The sequence below is a fragment of the Mobula hypostoma genome, chromosome 20 (genome assembly GCF_963921235.1).
Source record: "Mobula hypostoma chromosome 20, sMobHyp1.1, whole genome shotgun sequence".
Lineage (NCBI taxonomy): Eukaryota > Metazoa > Chordata > Chondrichthyes > Myliobatiformes > Myliobatidae > Mobula > Mobula hypostoma.
The window spans coordinates 44,080,593-44,098,864 of record NC_086116.1 but is presented as its reverse complement, the minus strand read 5'-3'; the positions used below and the strand labels follow the sequence as shown (position 1 = coordinate 44,098,864).

The window sequence follows — 18,272 nt, the reverse complement described above, 5'->3', positions numbered from 1 at the left end:
GTAGGGGGGAGCTGGGTTTGCTGTTTCTTTCTGAACTGACTTCCATGGTTTTCTTTGTTTTGCGGCTATCTGGAGAAGACGAATCTCAGAGTTGTATACCGCATACATACTTTGATTATAAAAGAAACTGTGAACCTTTGAAAATAAGATAAAATGAATCAGGACCAATCATCAGATTATTATCATCTTGCTATTCATGGGAATTTGCAGTGCCTAAGATGACTACTGCATGCCCAACGTCAGAACAATGATCAATGTTTTCAAATCTCTTTAGTACCTCCTAAGTTTATGAATTATTTTATAGGATAAAATAATTTCAAGACATTTTACCTTAACATTTCCCACTATGCCAAGAATTATTTTATTATTAATTGTAACATTTACAACAACAAATACATTACATAACACCTTCCACCAGTATAGAACGTAGAACAGAATAGTGCAGTCCCCTCAGCCCCTCATGATGTGCTGACCATTTGAGAAACCTTTCACAGTTTTGTGTAAAACAAAAATTGTCGACAGTTTGAAAAACAAGAGATTCTATAGGTGCTGGAAATCCAGAGAAACACACACAAAATGCTGGAAGAACTCAGCAGGTCAGGCAGCATCTGCGGAGATGAATAAACAGTCAACATTTCCTGCTGAGAGCCTTCATTGGGACTGGAAAAGAAAGGAGCAGAAGCTAGAGTAAGAAGGTGGGTAGGAAAGGGGGGAAAAGGCAAGTGAAAGCCATTCACAAATGTGAGGAGCTTAGTAAAATACTAAATTAACAAAATGTTTAACTACTGGAAATACAGAGCAAACACACAAAACCAGGAGCCCTGACGGCCCAAAAAGTCAGCTGTTTATTCCCCTCCATAGATGTTGCCTGACTTGCTGAGTTCCTCCAGCATTTTGTGTGTTGTCGATACCTTGCACACAAGGGACACATAAAATTACAAGATTACATTTATCAACAGAAGACAAGTAACAAAGTTAATAAAGTATATTTTTGAATTATTTAATGTGAACATTCTGTGTAAATACAATTTAAGATCACATTTCAAAATCATCAGTTAAGTATACAGAGTACACAAGCACAGATATTGCATTAAGGTAATATATTCAGCATAAGGTAATATATTCAGCACCAGCTCATACATATAGTTATATTTGATATCGTGAACTAAATCTGAATAAGCATTTCACATTATGCCACTCAACCAGATCACAGTGTTCTACTAATTTCATCCCAAGACACTAAGGATATGTTGCAAATTAGCTGAAAGTCCTGTTCTGACCACAGTTGGAGTACGGTTCACTAGCATGATCCTGGGAATGATGAAAGGGTTCATGTAAAAGGACTGCTTGATGGTTCAGGTCCTGTATTCACTGGAGTTTAAAAAGATGGGGGCACGGGGAGGAGGGGGGAGAGCAAATCACATCGAAACCGATGGAATATTGAAAGGCCTGGATGGAGTGGACATGGAGAGCATGTTTCCCCATCGGGACAAGTCCAGTACCAGATGGCAAAGCCTCAGAATAGAAGAGCATCCCTTTAGATCAGAGATGAGGAGGAATTTCTTTAGCCACAGACCAAGTCATTTGGTATATTTAAAGCAGAAGCTGTAAGTTCCTGATTAGCAAGGGAGTCAAAGGTTACAGGGAGAAGGCAGGAATGGGTCTAGAATGATAATAATCAGCCATGTAGGCAAAAGATACACCCGAATTTCCAAAGACATCGGTTACATTAGTATGGAGAATATTGGTCTGGAAAAAGATGAGAAATTATTTGGAAATAAAACATGGGTGGGAGGCTGGGAAAGGGACTTGTTTTGCCGTTGCTGTCTTGTTGCTTATGTTGTTCTGTGGAGTATTGTGGCATGCTGTGTTGGTGTTAGGATGTGTGGTGATACTTGCGGGCTGCCTCTCAGCATACCCTTGTGCTGTTAATGCAAATGACGCATTTCACTGTATGTAATAAATAAATCTGCATCTGAAGAATGGAAGTTCAGTTCAGTTCACCAGACGGAAAAACAGGACTTCCGAAAATGAGTTTGATAACAAAGGATTTACAAGGAAGGAGCACAGTAACAGAGATGTGGAGTCCTTTACAATGTTAATTTGCAAGTTATATAAAAATACTTAATTAAATATACTTTATCTGCAACTGAACTCATTAGAATTACAGACTCAGGACCAAGACCTCACTCTGGGCCAGTTTTAACTGATTTAAAAACATTAGAGAAATTGTTGGCAAGCACTGCATTTTCATCAACAAAATGGACCTTCCCTTAACATTATTGAAAAGTCTTGTTCATAAACTTAAGGTCTCATATTACCACTTTGAGAATCATATCCTCCTCCGACGTGTAATTATAACCCTTAATGGATTACTTAATATGAGGCAAAGTGTCCATTAATGTCTCATTAAGGGCAATATTAAAATAAACATTTCTGAAGACTTGACAAGGTACCCATCAATATCTTGTGTAAAATGAGCAGCTTATTAATCACTCTATTTGTTTGAATTGATAAAGCATGTCCAGTTGAAGTGGTAGTGACTTGTCTGCCATACTCTTCACCTGCAGACACACCCAAAAACTATTGTCGACTTGGCCTTTTTGGGTGCAAGAGCACGGTGTCCCAATATCGGCGTTCAAAGTTTGTGCATGTAGTGTGCAGATCCAAACTCCCAGGATCAGATGCCCACATACCCTTTGACATGGCAGCTGGTGAACTATGAGGCTGGCATCGTGGTGTGTACTTGGTGTAATGCTATTACAGCACACCACCAATGCGGGTTCAATTCCCACCGCTGTCTGTAACAAGTTTGCACGTTCTCCTCATGACCACATGGCTCTCCTCTGGGTGCTCCAGTTTTCTCCCACATGCCAAAGATGTGCGGGTTAGCAGGTTAATTGGTCATGGGCGTGTAATTGGGTGTTGAGGGCTCACTGGGCTGGAAGAATCTGTTAATGTGCTGTAGCTCTAAATAAAATAAAATTTGGCATAAACAGATTTATCAACAGTCTGTAGACTATAACTATCATATGCAAGCCAAGGATGGAGGCAAGTATAGTATATGACCAGATATTATTCTGGATTCTGAACTCAGTGAGGTACATCAAGACGATAGCTGTGATGATAACTTGGGCAAGTGTTACTGTCTTTAAAAAGAGTTAGTACATAGAACATAGAATACTGCAGCACCTGACAGGCCCTTTTGCTGACAATGTTGTGTTGACCTTATAACCTACTCTAAAAACAATTTAGCCTTTCCCTCCTTTGTAGCCCTCCATTTTTCTGTCATCCAAGTGCCTATCTAAGAGTCTTTTAAATGCTCTTGATGTATCTGTCTCTACCACCACACCTGGTAGGGTGTCCTGTGCACCCACCACTCTGTGTAAACAAGCTCACCCCTGACAGCCCCCCTATTCCTCTTGCATTAGCCATTTCTGTCCTGGGAAAAATGTCTCTGGCTGTTTGCTCAGTCTCTGCCTCTCATTATCTTGACGGAGGCATGGAAGTCCCCTCTCATCCTCCACTCTAACAGAAAACCCCTCACTCGCTCAACCTATCCTCACAGGGAACTTTGTGAAGAAGTCTGAGAAAGCTTTTCTCAGAGAGAACCTTACACAGAAACAGTAACCCAGGAATCCCAACATTACCCATCTTGAAGCTTTGTTGAGCATGCTGCATACTCCAAACTAAAGGAATGAACATTGCATAGTTTGGGTGAGAACCGAGAACAGAGATCAGTACAGCACAGAAACAGGCCCTTCAGCCCACAATGTTGTGCCAAACCAATTAAATTAGTAAGTTACTGGCTAACTTAACCAATCCCTTCTGCCTACACATTGTCTATATCCTTCCATTTCCCTCACACGTCTTTTAAAATACTCTGATGTTTCTGCCTCTACCATGACCCCAGGCAGTGAATTCCAAGTAGCTACCACTCAGTGTCAAAACCTTGCCACTCACATCTCCTTTGAAATTACCCTCTCTCACCTTAAATGCATGTCCTTTAGTACGAGACATTACAGTCCTTGGAAAAAGATATTGTCTACTCCATGTCTCACATAATCTTATAAACCTCAGTTAGATCTCTCCTCAGCATCCAGCGCTCTGGAGAAAAGTGAGGTTTCGTACGTTTCACTGGCTTCATTTGTTTACCATGAGCCCATGCCAAGGCTGGCCTAGGTTTGCTGGGATTCTTGAGAATATCTGATGGACAAGTTGACCAAGTGGGTACCTTTTTTTTGGACACGTATATCGGGCTAAACAGTGCCTTCCCCGTCTCACATTCCCAGGCAATCGATTGTAAGTTCACACACCAACAATTTTCTATGGAAATCTTTTTGGTTCAATCCAGAGGCAGCGTAGAAACAGCCTGCATCCTTATTCCTGAATTTATTTATTTATTTATTTATTTTTTTTTTAAGTGTTATAAATATTCCTGGAAAAGATCAGTCAGGGTGTCACTGATCCTTGCTAATCCTCAAAATACCCAGCCTGCGCAGTGCTTCTCTACAGGATTCGTCATTCGAACTGCGGCCTGAGAACTGGACAGTAATTCCCGGTGTCCGGAATCCTGATGGCTGCTGGAAAGAGCTTGCTCTGCGCACCGCTGGAGAGTTCGGTGAGTCAGTCCGGGGGACAGAGTCTGTGGTTCCGGGTTGCAGGGAAGCAGATTTCTGGGTGGGGCCAGCCGCGTGACTTCCTTTGGACACACCGGGGGCCATCACGGACTGGCTCGAGCTAGAGCCCCTGACCTTTGGTCTGTAGCCATTCAACAGCCCTGAATCGGCTTTGTCCGGCGATTCGTTGACTGACCCCAGCTTTGGTGCTGCCATCCCTGCCGATTCATTGGACGCAGAATGATTCAGAGGCCTGCTCCTTCTGGGGCTGTTGACTAATCCCGGAAGATGACTTGGCTCTGACTCTGCAGCGAGGAGGCTGGTGCCGCCAAGGTTTGCCAGCACTTGAGCTTTGCGTTGTTGTACTTTGACCGCCGCCTTGGAGATGGTGCTGTTGTACTCCTTGTTCGGCACGGAGATGCTAATGTTGGACGGGAACCTCTGGGCTTTGACGTTTTTGTACAGGGGTGCCCGACCTTCAGTGAGCGAGGTTGTATTCGCTTGCTCCTTCTCCTGGGTCAACGGCTTCCTCTCGGTCTGAGGTGTGGGCAAAGGGATCCCGTTTCCTACGCTCTTCTCGGCGATCTTCTGCGCGATGACCATCGGAGTTGGCACCGACCCCAGTGGCTTTGAATGACTGCAGTACGCTTGTACAGGTTCTAGCGCAGGTTCCGGAGAAGTCCTCTCAAAGCTGCTTTGCTTTGTTAACTGCGAGGGAGAACGGCTGTTCGGCTCCTTCACCACAGGTTTCTCTTGGTTCACCTGGACTTTCTCTTCCTGGAGTCTCTCTCCACCTTCATCAACTGGAACAAAGAAAAGAAAGCAACTTTTCAAATACTAGAAGATGGATAATGGCGTGGTAGCATAGCGGTTAGTGAGATACTATCACAGCTCGGGCATTGGAAGTTTGTACGTCGTTCCCGTGACTGCACGGATCTCTTCCACGTGTCCCGGTTTTCTCCCAGAGTCAAAGGACGTACGAGGTAGCAGATTAATCGGCCATTGTAAATTGTCCTGTGATTAGGCTGGGGGAAGTAGGTGGGTTGCTGGGCAGGGCAGCTCGTTTGGCCGGAAGGGACTGGTCCACGCCATTTCTCTAAACAAATAAGTTTCACCGTAGTGTAGCAGCTTGAAATTTTGCCACTCACAACTCCAGCAACTTGGGTGCAGTCTGTGTGTGTGGAGTCTGCATACTCGCCCTGTGAGTGCAGGGGTTTCCTCCCCCATTCCAAAGACATGAGAGCCAGTGGGTGAAGTGGTCCCTGTGAATGATCCCTGGAGCGTGGAAGAGTGGAGGAATCTGGGGGGGGGAGGCAGTTGATGAGGAGGTGGGGAGGATAAAATGGGATTGGTGTAAATACCTGCTCGAGGGTCAGTACAGACGCTGTGGGCTAAAGGGCCAGTTTCCAATGCTGTCTGGGCTAATGACCTTTGTGGACAGCCAGAGACTTTTTCCCAGGGTGGGAAAGGCTAAAATGAGGGTACATACATCATTTTAAGGTGATGGGAGGAAAGTATATGGGGCGTAGGGATGGGAGGGATATCAGTGGTTTTTTTGGCAGTGAATGTTGGGTGTGTAGAATGATGATAGAAAAATGAAGGGCTATGCGAGAGGGAAGTATTAATTTGATTTTAGAGTGGTTTAAAAGGTTGGCACAATAACATGTGCCGAAGGGCCTGTCTGCATTGTAATGTTATATACTCCTCTCAGCCTCCACTGCTCCAGAGAAAACAACTCAAGTTTGTTCAACCTCTCCTCATCACCCACGTTCTCCAAATCAGACAGCATCCTGGTGATGCTCTTCTGCACCCTCTCCAAAGCCTCCACATCCATCCTATAATCTGGTGGCTAGAGCTGAATGCAATTCTTCAGATGCACCCCAACCAGAATTTTATAAAACTGTAACATAACTTTTCGCTCTCAAACTCAATTCCTTGAGTAATAAAGACAAGCATGTTCCACTCTTCCTTTTCCACTCTATCAACCAAAACAACTACTTTCAGGGATCTGTGGGCTTTGACCCCCAAGCTCCTCCTTTACAAACAGCATCTATGTCAATGATCAAGCCTCAACTTAAACACATTCAAATCCATGGAACAAAATATTGTTCAGTAAATAATATACCTGGAAACACGGTATCATATTTAGGGATGAATTCCACCGGCTGAGATTTGGTGGTCACTAAATCAATGATTTCCTCGTTTTCCGAATTATATCTTTGTAGTGTGGAAGGATCCTTGACTCTTAGGCTGGAGTTTGAGCTGTAGTCCTCAAAATCATCATTCAGAGAGTCAAGTGTATTCTCAAAGAACAAAATACACTCTTGCTCCTCGCGAGACAGGTAGTTCATGAACTCATCATCCTACAGAAACAAATGAATGAATAGGTTTCAAAAGGCAAAACATCAGAACTCAGAATACAGTGGAAATACACACCAGTTCATCCCTGGCCGTCCACACCCCTGAAGGTTGATCTTGGGCCCGACATATTGATGCAATTATGAAGGCGGCACACCAGCGGCTATACTTCATTAGGAGTTTGAGGAGATTTGGTGTGTCACCAAAGACTCTAGCAGGTAACTAGGAAAACATTTTAACTGATTTCATCATGGTTTGGGGTCACTGCACAGTATCAGAAAAAACTGCAGAAAGTTGTGGACTCAGCTAGCTCCACCTCCCCACCATCGAGAACAACTTTGAAAGGCAATGCCTCAAAAAGGTGCCATCCATCTCTAAGGACCCACACCATTCAGGACACGGCATCCTCCTATTACTACCATTAGAAAGGAGGTACAGAAACACAAATACACACTTAATGCTTTAGAAACAGCTTCTTCCCCTCTACCATCAGATCTCTAAACAGACAATGAACCCATGAACGTAACTTTTCTATTTTTTGCTCTCTTTTTTGCACTACTTATTTCATTGTTTGTTATTTTTTAATCTATATGTCTTACTGTAACTTATGGTATATTTTATGTATTGCTGTGTAGTGCTGCTGGAAAACAAAAAAAATTCACGGCATGCACTCAGTGGCCACTTTATTAGATACCTCATACGTAATGAAGTGTCCACTGAGTATGTTCATGGTCTTCTGCTGCTGTAGCCCATCCACTTCAGGGTTCGACATGTTGCGCATTCAGAGATGCTCTTCTGCACACCACTGTTGCAACGTGTGGTTACTTGAATGACTGTCACCTTCCTGTTAGCTTGAACCAGTCTGGCCATTTTCTTCTGACCTCCCTCACTAACAAGGCACTTTTGCCCACAGAACAGCTACTCACTAGATAATTTTTTTTGTTTTATGCACTATTCTCTGTAAACTCTAGAGATGGTTGAGTGTGAAAATCCCAGGAGATCAGCATTTTCCAAGATACTCAAACCACCCCATCTGGCACCAACAATTATTCCACAGTCAACATCACTTAGATCACATTTCTTCCTCATTCTGGTGTTTGGTCTGAATGACAAAATGAACCTCTTGACCATGTCTGCATGCTTTTATGGATTGAGATGCTGTCACACAACTGACTGATTAGATATTTGCACTTACGAGCAGGTGTATAGGTGGACCTCAAAGTAGCCACTGAGTGTACCAGTGATAACAAACCTGATTCTGACTCACTCCTTGAAAGAGCAAAAAGTTGAATCCACCTGAGGTGGACATCAAAGATCCCTTGGTGCTTAAAGAACAGGAGGGTAGACCCAAGAGACTGGAGTTGCTGGAATCTGCAGGAACAAACAATCTGCTTGAGGATCTCAGCCAGGCAAGCAACGTGTGTAGGGAAAAATCTACAAGGATGTTGCTGGGTTCTGGAGGACCCGAGTTATGTAGAAAGATTAAATATATTCGGACTTCATGCCTTGGAACATAGAAGATTGAAAGCAGATTTGAACAGAGGTATACAAAACTATGAGGGACATAGAAAGAGTAAATGCAAGCAGGCTTTTTCCATCGAGGTTGAGTCGGACTACAGTCAGAGGTCAAGGGTGAAAGGCGAAAAGTTTAAGGGGAACATGAGGGGAAACTTCTTCACTCAGAGGGTCATGAGAGCGTGGAACTAGCGGCCAGCGCCAGTGGTGCATGCAAGCTTGATTTCAACGTTTAACAGAAATGTGGATAGGTACTTGGAGGGTAGGGGTATGGAGGGCTGTGTGCCTGGTGCTGGTTGATGGGAGTAGGCAGTTTCAGTGGCTCAGCACAGACTAGATGGGCCAAAGGGCCTGTTTCTGTGCTGTACTTTTCTATGACTCCATGACATTGTGACTTTGATTACCAAACAATTAAAGGGAGATGAAAAGGGAGCATTCTGCCCATTTGATCTATGTTAGCTGTCAGGGAAAGAATCCCTTCAGTCACATGGTAGCATAGTAGTTAGCCTTACTGCACCAGGGACCGTGGTTCATTTCCAGCTGCTCGCTGCAAGAAGTTTGTACATACTCCCCCCATGTGAGTTTCTTCCGACATCCCAAAGACAACCAGGGTAGGATTAGAAGTTCTCGGCATGTTACATTGGCACTGGAAGCATGGCAACGCTTGTCACCAAGATGCCACCAGCACTTCCTCGGCCTGTGTTGGTCATTGATGCCAATGATGCATTTCAGTGTGTTTCAACGTGCGTGTGACAAAAGCAGCCAATCTTTATTTTTAATCTATTTCCCTGTAACTGTGCTTTTCCTGTCTCACCTGCCCATCTACATTCCCTCGATTCCTTTGCAATGCACTCACTCCAAGGAGCTATTTACAGTGGCCAATTAATCCTCATCTTGGGGAAAATACCAGAGCCCCTTGTGAAGGAAGCTCGCAGAGTCACTGGAAACATGCAAACTCTACACAGGCAAATCAGTCAGATTTATTACCACTGTCTTATCAACGTGATAATTGTTCTTTTACAGCAGTAGTACAATGCAAATTGCTGTAAATTACGAAGATAAGTAAATAGTGCAATTTAAAAACAAGGAATGACGAAGTGGTGTTCATGAGTTCCTGGACTGCTCATAAATCTGATGATGGAGTTGGAGAAGTGATGTGGGTCTTCAGGCTCCTGTACTTCCGGCTGACCGGAAGTGCACCGAGAGCAGTAAACGTAAAGGAGTTGGGTGCTTACTGTTCTGGCTAACAACAGATAGTGCAATCCGGGTCATATTACGACCGAGGAACGTGTTTGTAGAACGGATATTGAACTTTTTACTGTTGGCTTTCGGCCACATTCCACCGAGATACAACACTGGGCTTCACGGGAGGTCGTTCCTGCTTGTGGCATCGAACTTGCAGCTCCTCCCGTGGAGGGTCAGACACCCTGAGCCAATAGACTGGTCCTGGACTTATTTTCCATCTGGCATAGTTTGCATTTTGTTGTTTGATTGTTTGTGTTTTTTGTATTGCTATATTTACGCTCTATTCTTAGTTGGTGTGGCTGTAACGAAACCCAGTTTCCCTCGGGATCAATAAAGTATATCTATCTATTCTGCCTGATGGCAGTAATGAGGAAAGGGCATGTGGAAGTCCACACTGATGGATGCCACCTTTTTGAAGCACCAACTCTTGAAGATGTCTTCACTGGTGAGGAAGGTTGTACCTGGGATGGAGCTGGCTGACTTTACAACCCTTTGCACTCTCATGCATAAATGAACAATCTACATTCACAGAAAATGCTACCTAATCGCCAGTATAAACTTCCAGCTCATTGACTGCAATAGTGAAACACCTGAACTATTCTACATACCAAAGAAGCAATTACTGACTGACCACTGTCTCTCTTTTACAATATTCCTTCTCCACGTTAGAAAACTCTTCTGGAGACAAAAAAAGAAGTTACAGAGCTTCCTTTATCTTTAAAAGTAAAATCATTCTCTGTTCATCTTTGATAAATAGTTGATAAATCTAGACAAGTCACTGATAAGTCACTGATTGTCACTGATTGTGAGGCAAATTGAGGACCTCCTAATGATTGTGACGGGGATTGTTTAAATGGGATTTGTTTCTTCAAAATATGCTCAGGTCTGGTTGTGGGCATGGAGCCTTCAGTTCCTGAGGCAAGTTATTAAGGACAAAACCAGGCACAACCTTCCTCACCAGTGAAGACAACAAGAAGTGGCGCTTCAAAAAAAGGTGGCATCCATCAGTGAGGACTCTCACATGCCCTCTTCTCATCTGCAAATTCACAGCTGTGTGTTTGAGTCCCACTGCAGGAACATCGAACACGGAACGTAGAACAATACAGCACTGAAACGGGCTCTTCTGACAACCATAACGGTGTCAAACACAATGACAAGTTAAAGTAAATCTTTTTTGTGTACACATGATCTATATGCCTCCATTTCCTGCATAGTCATGCAGGGCACATTTCTTTTAAACACAGAGCCTGACAGGGGTGCCCGGTCTATCGGCCTCTTAAATACCACTATCATATCTGCTCCCACCACTACCTTTGTCAGCCTGTTCCAGGAACCCATAGTGAAGGATGGGGAATTATATTTGGAATATAAGGGACGAATGGACAAGGGAGTTGAGCAAGTGAGGACCCTATCCTATCCCCATACCCTACCCCATCATCCCGCTGCCATAACAAGCATAGGGTTCCTCTTCTCCTCACCTACCACCCACTAGCCTCTGCATCCAGCACATAATTCTCCATAACATCCGCCATCTCCAATAGGATCCCACCACCAAGATCCTCCCTATCCCCATTTCCGCAGGGATGCTCCCTATTTGACTCCCTTGTCCATTTGTCCCTCACTACTGATCTCCCTTGTGGTGTTTGCCCTTGCTAATGGGACAAGTGCTACACTTGCCCCTACACCTCCTCCCTCACTACCATTCAGGGCCCCAAACAGTCCTTCCAGCTGAGGTGACTTTTCACCTGTGAGCCTGTTGGGGCCATCTACTGTGTCCGGTGCTCCAGTCTCCTGTATATTGGTGAGACCCAAAGTAGATTGGGAGATCGCTTCGCTGAGCACCTTCGCTACATCCAGCACAAAAAGTGGGATCTCCCGGTGGCTACCCATTTTAATTGTACTTCCCATTCCCACATGTGAATCTATGGCCTCCTCAATTGCCATGATGTGGCCACACTCAGGTTGGAAAAGCAACACCTTGTATTCCGCCTGGGTAGCCTCCAACCTGACAGCGTAAACATCAATTTCTTGAACTTCCAATAACTGCCCTCCCCCCTTCATCATTCCCTATTCCTGTTTCCCTCTTTCACTTTATCTACTTACATGCCCATTAGCTCCTCTGGGGCTCCTCTTCCCCCTTCCCTCATGGTCTTCCATCCTTTCCTACAGATTCCCTCTTCTCCAGCCCTTTATCTCCTTCACCAATTAACTTCCCAGCTCTTTACTTCACCCCCCTCCCCTCTCCCTGGTTTCATCTATCACCTACTACCATGTACTTCTTCCTCTCCTCCTCTGCCACTTTCTTACTCTAACTTCTCACCTTCTTTTCCAGTCCTGATGAAGGGTCTTGGCCTGAAACAGCAACTGTTTACTCTTTTCCACAGATGTTCCCTGGCCTGCTGAGTTCCTCCCCATTCATTCTTCTAAATTCCAGAGAGTACAGGCCCACAGCCTTCAATCGCTACTCATATGATAGCCCTTTCATTCTTGGAATCAGTCTCGTGAACCTCCTCTGAACCCTCTCCAATGTCAGCACATCCTTTCTTAAATCAGGGGCCCAAAACTACTCCAAGTGAGGCCTATACAGACTGAGCATTACATCCTTGCTTTTATATTCTAGTCCTCTTGAAATGAATGCTAACATTGCAGTCATTTCACTAAATCAACCTGCAAATTAACCTTTTTGGAATCCAGCATGAGAACTCCCAAATCCCTTTGCATGTCAGAATTTTGAATGTACTCCTCACTAAGAAAAAGGTATGTGCTTTTATTCCTTCTACCAGAATGTATGACCACACACTCCCTGACACTGTATTCCATCTGTCACCTCTTTGACCATTCTCCCAGTTTGTCCAAGTCATACTGTAGTCTTCTTGTTTCCTCAACACTACCTGCCCCTCCACCAATCTTCGTATCGTCTGCAAACTTGGTCACAAAGCCATCAGTTTCATCACCTAAAGCACTGACATAAAATGTAAAAAGAAGCGGTCCCAACACAGACCCCGTGAAATGCCACTTGTCACCGGCAGCCAATCCGAAAAGGATCTCTTTATTCCCACTCTTTGCCTCCCGCCAATCAACCAATGCCCTATCCATTCTAGAATCTTTTCTGTAAGAACACAGGCTCGTATCTTGTTTTTTAGTCTCAAGCCTGGCAGCTTGTCAGAGGGCTTCTGAAAATCTAAGAACACAACATCCATCAATTCTCCTTTGTCTATTCTGCTTGCTATTTCTTCAAAGAAATCCAACAGATTTGTCAGGCAAGACTTTTCCCTTAAGGATATTATGCTGGCTTCAGCCTATTTTATCATGTGCCTCCAAGTACCCCAAAACCACATCCTTAACTATTGCCTCCAACCTCTTCCCGGCCACCGAGGTCGGGCTAACTGGCCAGAAATTTCCTTTCTTCTGCCTCCCTCCCTTTTTGAAGAGTGCAGTGACATTTGCCATTTTCCAGTCTCTCTGGAACTATGCCAGAATCTAGTAATCTCTTCAGCTACCTCTTTTAGAACCACCCTGGGGTGTAGTCCAGGTGACTTTCAACCTTTCATTTGCCCAAGCACCATCTCCCCAGTAATGGCAACTGTAGTCGCTTCTGCCCCTTGACTCTCTCAGGCTCCTGCATACTGTTAGTGTCTTCCACAAGGGAGACTGATACAAAATACTTATTCAGTTTGTCTGCTGTTTTCTTGTCCCCATTACTATCTCTCCAAACTCACTTTCCAACAGTCTAATATCTACTCTCGCCTCTCTTTTACTGTCTATCTGAAAAAAAAACTTTTGATGTAATTTTTGCGAGCTTACCTTCATATTTTATCTTTTAACCCCTTATGACATGATAGAAGCACATCAGGCCCAGGTTTATTATCACTGATTATGTCATGAAATTTGTTGTTTTGTGGCAGCAGTACAGGGCATAGGCAGAAAATATACTAAAGTTACAATAAGCAATATATTAAATAAGTAAGAAGTACAAAATGACAGCAATACAGTGAGGTAATGTTTATGGACTGTTCAGAAATGTGATGGTGGAGGGAAGAAACTGATCCTAAAATGGTGGGTGTGTCTTCAGCCTCCTGTACCCCCTCCTTGCTGAGAGTAATGAGCGAGGGCCTGCCCTAGATGGTGGCAGTCCTTAATGATGGATCCTGCCTTCTTGAAGCATCGCTTGTTGAGGATGTCCTCGACGGAGGGGTTGGGGGGGGGGTTGGGGAGGGAGCTAGCACTCATGGTGGAGTTGACTAAGTTTACAACCCTCTCTGCAGCCTGTTTCGATCCTGTGCACTGGATCTTCCATACCGGGCAGTGATGCAACCAGTTAGAATGCTCTCCAGGGCAGTGGTCCCCAACCTCCGGGCCGTGGACTGATACACTGCCGCGAAGAACGCACCGGTGCAGCGGTAGCAGGAATGCACCCAGCACATCTTTAAGAAAAAAGCCGAAATAAACAAGCTAATTAATTAGGTGCCGTCCGGCACGTAAATGTCGGCCCAGATCAGAGGCGACGCAATCGGAGGTTGGGGAACCACTGCTCCATGGTACATCTATGGAAATTTGCCATAAACTTTGGTAACATACCACATCTCCCTCAACTTAATGAAATAGAGCCATTGGCATCCCTTAATTATGACTGCATCAATATGTAGGGCCCAGGATACGTGTCGACAAGTTATTTTGAGGAGGGGGACTTGTTTCTCCCATGTCCTGCCAGTATTTTTCTTTCAACCATTAGCAAAACTGCAGATTTCGTAATAATGGTGCGGGAGCCTTCTGTGCAAAACTGAGCTGCCATATTTCCTCGAAGCAGCAATGAACAAGATTATAAGCGCTGACACAGAAATGTACAGTATATTCCCAGGAGCAAAAGCTCTTTCCGCGAACAAAATAAAAGACAGCTGAACAATTTAATATCCGAACATAGGATTATCTTTAGCATGGAAACAACAGCAAATTAGTCACTAACTGAATTGGAGTTCCTTGAGGAGCTGAAGCTGCTGTCTCCATTTGCCATCCTTTCAATGCCATTCAGCTTAGTGACGGGAGAAACATCGAAGTCCATCTCTGCGTACAGCGACTCCACTGGCATCTCAGAACAACTTCAGCAGCAGGTGAACGCAAGATAGCGTTTTCAAACTGGAACCAATCATTCAGTCCAAGTGGATGGCCCCTGGGTATCAAACAATAGGGGAAAGTTAAAATCTTCAGCTTGTAGGGTGCGATATTTTATAAAGCATGTGTCTCAGCTGATCTCCTCCCTCATGAGGACAGTATTCAACTGATGTAACAGTGCACTATAATCTCCGAGGACCAAAAGAACCCCAATGCACACCAATTTTCATTGATGCACAATGGCTTGGTATGGAAACCACTCTGCACGTAACCCCAGGAAACAGCACAGACTGTGGAGACAGCTCAGCATATCATGGAAACCAGTCTCCTCTCCATGGACTTCGTATGCAAGTCTCGCTGCCTCAGTAAAGCAGCCAGCACGATCAAAGACCCTGACCACCCCAGACATTCTCTCTTCTCCCCTCTCCCACTGGGCAGAAGATACAAACTCCCGAAAGCATGTACACCTTGGTTCGAGAAGAGCTTCTATCCAGCTGTTAGCAGACTCTTGAACTGATATCTTGTACAGTAAGATGGACTCTTGACTTCAAATCTTGGTTGAATCTTGGGTGCTATTGTTTACCTGCACTCCACTTTCTCTGCAGCTTTTATATTTGGAATCTTTGCAGACAGTAAATAACACTGGAACATCTTTTAGCTCAATAACAGAGATTGATATTTTAAGATCAAGGCAGAAATATGATCTCAAATTAGCCAGAAACCCCTTGCATGGCAAAGCAAGCTTAATGGGTTAAATAATGAAGCTTCTGTTGCTAGAGCCACTGTTAAGACACAATTACACATTTGGAGTATTCTAAACAGTTTTGGGCCCTTTATCTAAGAAAGGCCGATCGTACATTGGAGACGGTCCAGGGGAGTTTCACGAGAATGATCCTGGGAATGAAATGGTTAACATGCGAGGAGCATTTACAAGAATATGGGGAATTCATTGAACACTAGCTTACATTGAAAGACCGAGAGAAGAGTGGATGTGGAGAGGGCGTTTCCAGCAGTGGGAGAGATAGATCCAGAATTCAAGCACATCCCTTTAGAACAGAGATGAGGAGGAATGTCTTTAACCAGAGAGTGGTGAATCTGTGAACTCATTGCCACAGATGGCTGTGGAGGCCAAGTCATTGAGTATACATTGATAGTGGAAGTTGATAGGTTCTTGATTAGCAAGGGCATCAAAAGTTACTGGGAGAAGGCAGGGGAATGGGGTTGAGAGATATAATAAATGAGCCACGATGCAATGACCTGATTCTACTCCTTTGTCTTATGACTACTGCGCTATTAGCTTGGATTTTTACAATTATTTATTTAGCGATATAGCATAAAAGAGGCCATCCAGCAACCCATCTACTTAACTCTGTGCAAGCACAGGACAATTTACAATAACCAACTAACCTACTAGCCGGTACGTGTTTCAACTGGAGCACCTCAAGGAAACGCAGCCAGTCACACGGGGAGACTGTACAAGTTCTTTACAGGGGGTGGGGTAATTGAACTCCTCCGGCCCAAGCTGAAATAGTGGTGAGCTAACCACAATGCTACCGCAGCACCCCTGAGACTTTTGATTTAAATCTCTGCGTGAGACATTGAACCCATACCCCCGTGACTCAGACTTAGCAAGCCTCGCTCCCCTGTACAACATCAGCGGCTTTCACACAAGCACGCATTCACTGGGTTACCTAAACAAGGATCGAGTTGCATTGTAAAGATTGAATGAAGATCACTGAACACAGACATAATCCTTCTCTGTAATACACAGTAAAAACTATACAAGACAAGAGATCCTGCCGAGGCTGGAAATCCACACGCAAAGGAACTGAGCAGTTCAGGCAGTATCCAAGGGAACGAATAAAGGGCTGAGGCCCTTCATCAGGACTGGAAAGGAAAGGAAAAGATGTCAGAATGAGGAGGAGAGAGGAGGAGGAGAGAGGAGGGGAAGAAGTACAAGCTAGAAGGTGGTAAGTGAAGCCAGGTGGGTGGGGAGGGGATGAAGCAAGAAGCTGGGAGGTACTTAGCTTCCGTATTTTAAATAATTACTTTCAGATCTGGAAGTTCTGCAGTCTGGGGTACAGTACTGAAGTGGTTTAAGTTCTGAACGAGCATCAAGAGTTCAAGGTTGCTGACTGATCCACACAGGAGATTGAATACAGCCAAGGTTTCTGGAGAATTTAAATTTAAATCTATTTGGAATTTTAAAATGGTTATTCTCAAGAATAGTTGCAATGAAACTGCCAGACTATTATAAAAACCTACTCAGCTCAGTACTGCCCAGTGGCAAAGGTATGTTACTGTCCTCACTTGATCGGCCCTCTGTGGCCCCAGAGACATCAATATGGCTGAGACTTAATTGCCACTCCATTTATGGGCAACAAGGGGTGGGCAATAAATGTTAATATGCCAGCAACATCCACATCCCGTGACTGGAAACAAAAAATAACTACCAGGAGATTGACCCGTCAGTTTTGTAGAGATAGATACAAGAATTTGAACTTAGAACATAGAACAGTTCGATAGCACATAGTATAGCACAGTAGAGGCTATTAACCTACTCTAGGAAAAATCTAACTTTTTCCTCCCACATAGTCCTCCTTGTTCCTTTCATCCATGTGATAAAGGCTGTTAAATGTCCCTGATGTATCCACCTCTACCACCACCACTAGCGGCACATCCCATGCGCTCACCACTGTGGAAACAAACCTCTGACATCCCCATTCCTTTCACTGTCCAGAGTGAATTTTGGCCTCATTGTGGCAGAAGAGAAGCCATGGACCAGAATATCAGAATGGGAATGGGGATAGAAATAATCCATCTCTATAATATTCAATGGAAACGATAGAAGACTGATAATGAGACAAGGATTTGATGTGAAGCTCGAGCTTGCCAAGGAGTGAAAACAAATACACAGCCTATATAACATGAAGTATTCATCCCATTATAATCCTGTATTATTTATTCATCACCGCTCCCACTGTGATAATCCACACCTTTGAGTTACTGGTGTGCTTCTGTGTGCCCCGTACATCAGGGACACTCTCGGACAGACAGTAAGTTACTGCCACTCTCCTCCACAAGCTATTAGCGTTACAGTGGCGTGGCTAGCTGAGCTGATCACTCACAGTGCCAGCAACCCCGGTTCAATCCCAACCAGGTCAAGGGGGCTCCGGTTCCCTGCTAAATCCCAAAGATGAGTCGATGGGTAGATTAAGACTATGCCATTTGGCCCTTTGAATCTGCTCTACCATCCCATCATAGCTGAAATCTTAGCCCTCTCAACTCCATTCTCCTGTCTTCTCCCCTAACTTTGACACCCTTACCAGCCAAAAACATGTCAACCTCCACTTTAAATATATCCAATTACTTGGCCTCCACAGTTATTCGTGACAATGAATTCCACTCTCTCACTAAAGAAATTCC

At 44.3% G+C, this 18,272-nt stretch overlaps 1 protein-coding gene across 5 annotated transcripts in view; it reads right to left on the bottom strand.

Annotated features, from left to right (window-relative positions):
* Positions 1 to 345: 345 nt before the first annotated feature.
* Positions 346 to 18,272, bottom strand: part of LOC134359464 (proline and serine-rich protein 2) — a 53,182-nt gene continuing 35,255 nt past the window's right edge. For all 5 annotated transcript variants that reach the window (XM_063072758.1, XM_063072757.1, XM_063072756.1 and 2 more), the window contains 3 exons: positions 14,701 to 14,904; positions 6,745 to 6,982; positions 346 to 5,422 (listed from right to left, as the gene is read on the bottom strand). In XM_063072758.1, coding sequence (XP_062928828.1) covers positions 4,461 to 5,422; positions 6,745 to 6,982; positions 14,701 to 14,823 — 1,323 coding nt within the window. In that variant the 5' untranslated portion in view covers positions 14,824 to 14,904 and the 3' untranslated portion in view covers positions 346 to 4,460. The remainder of the gene's footprint in view (positions 5,423 to 6,744; positions 6,983 to 14,700; positions 14,905 to 18,272) is intronic.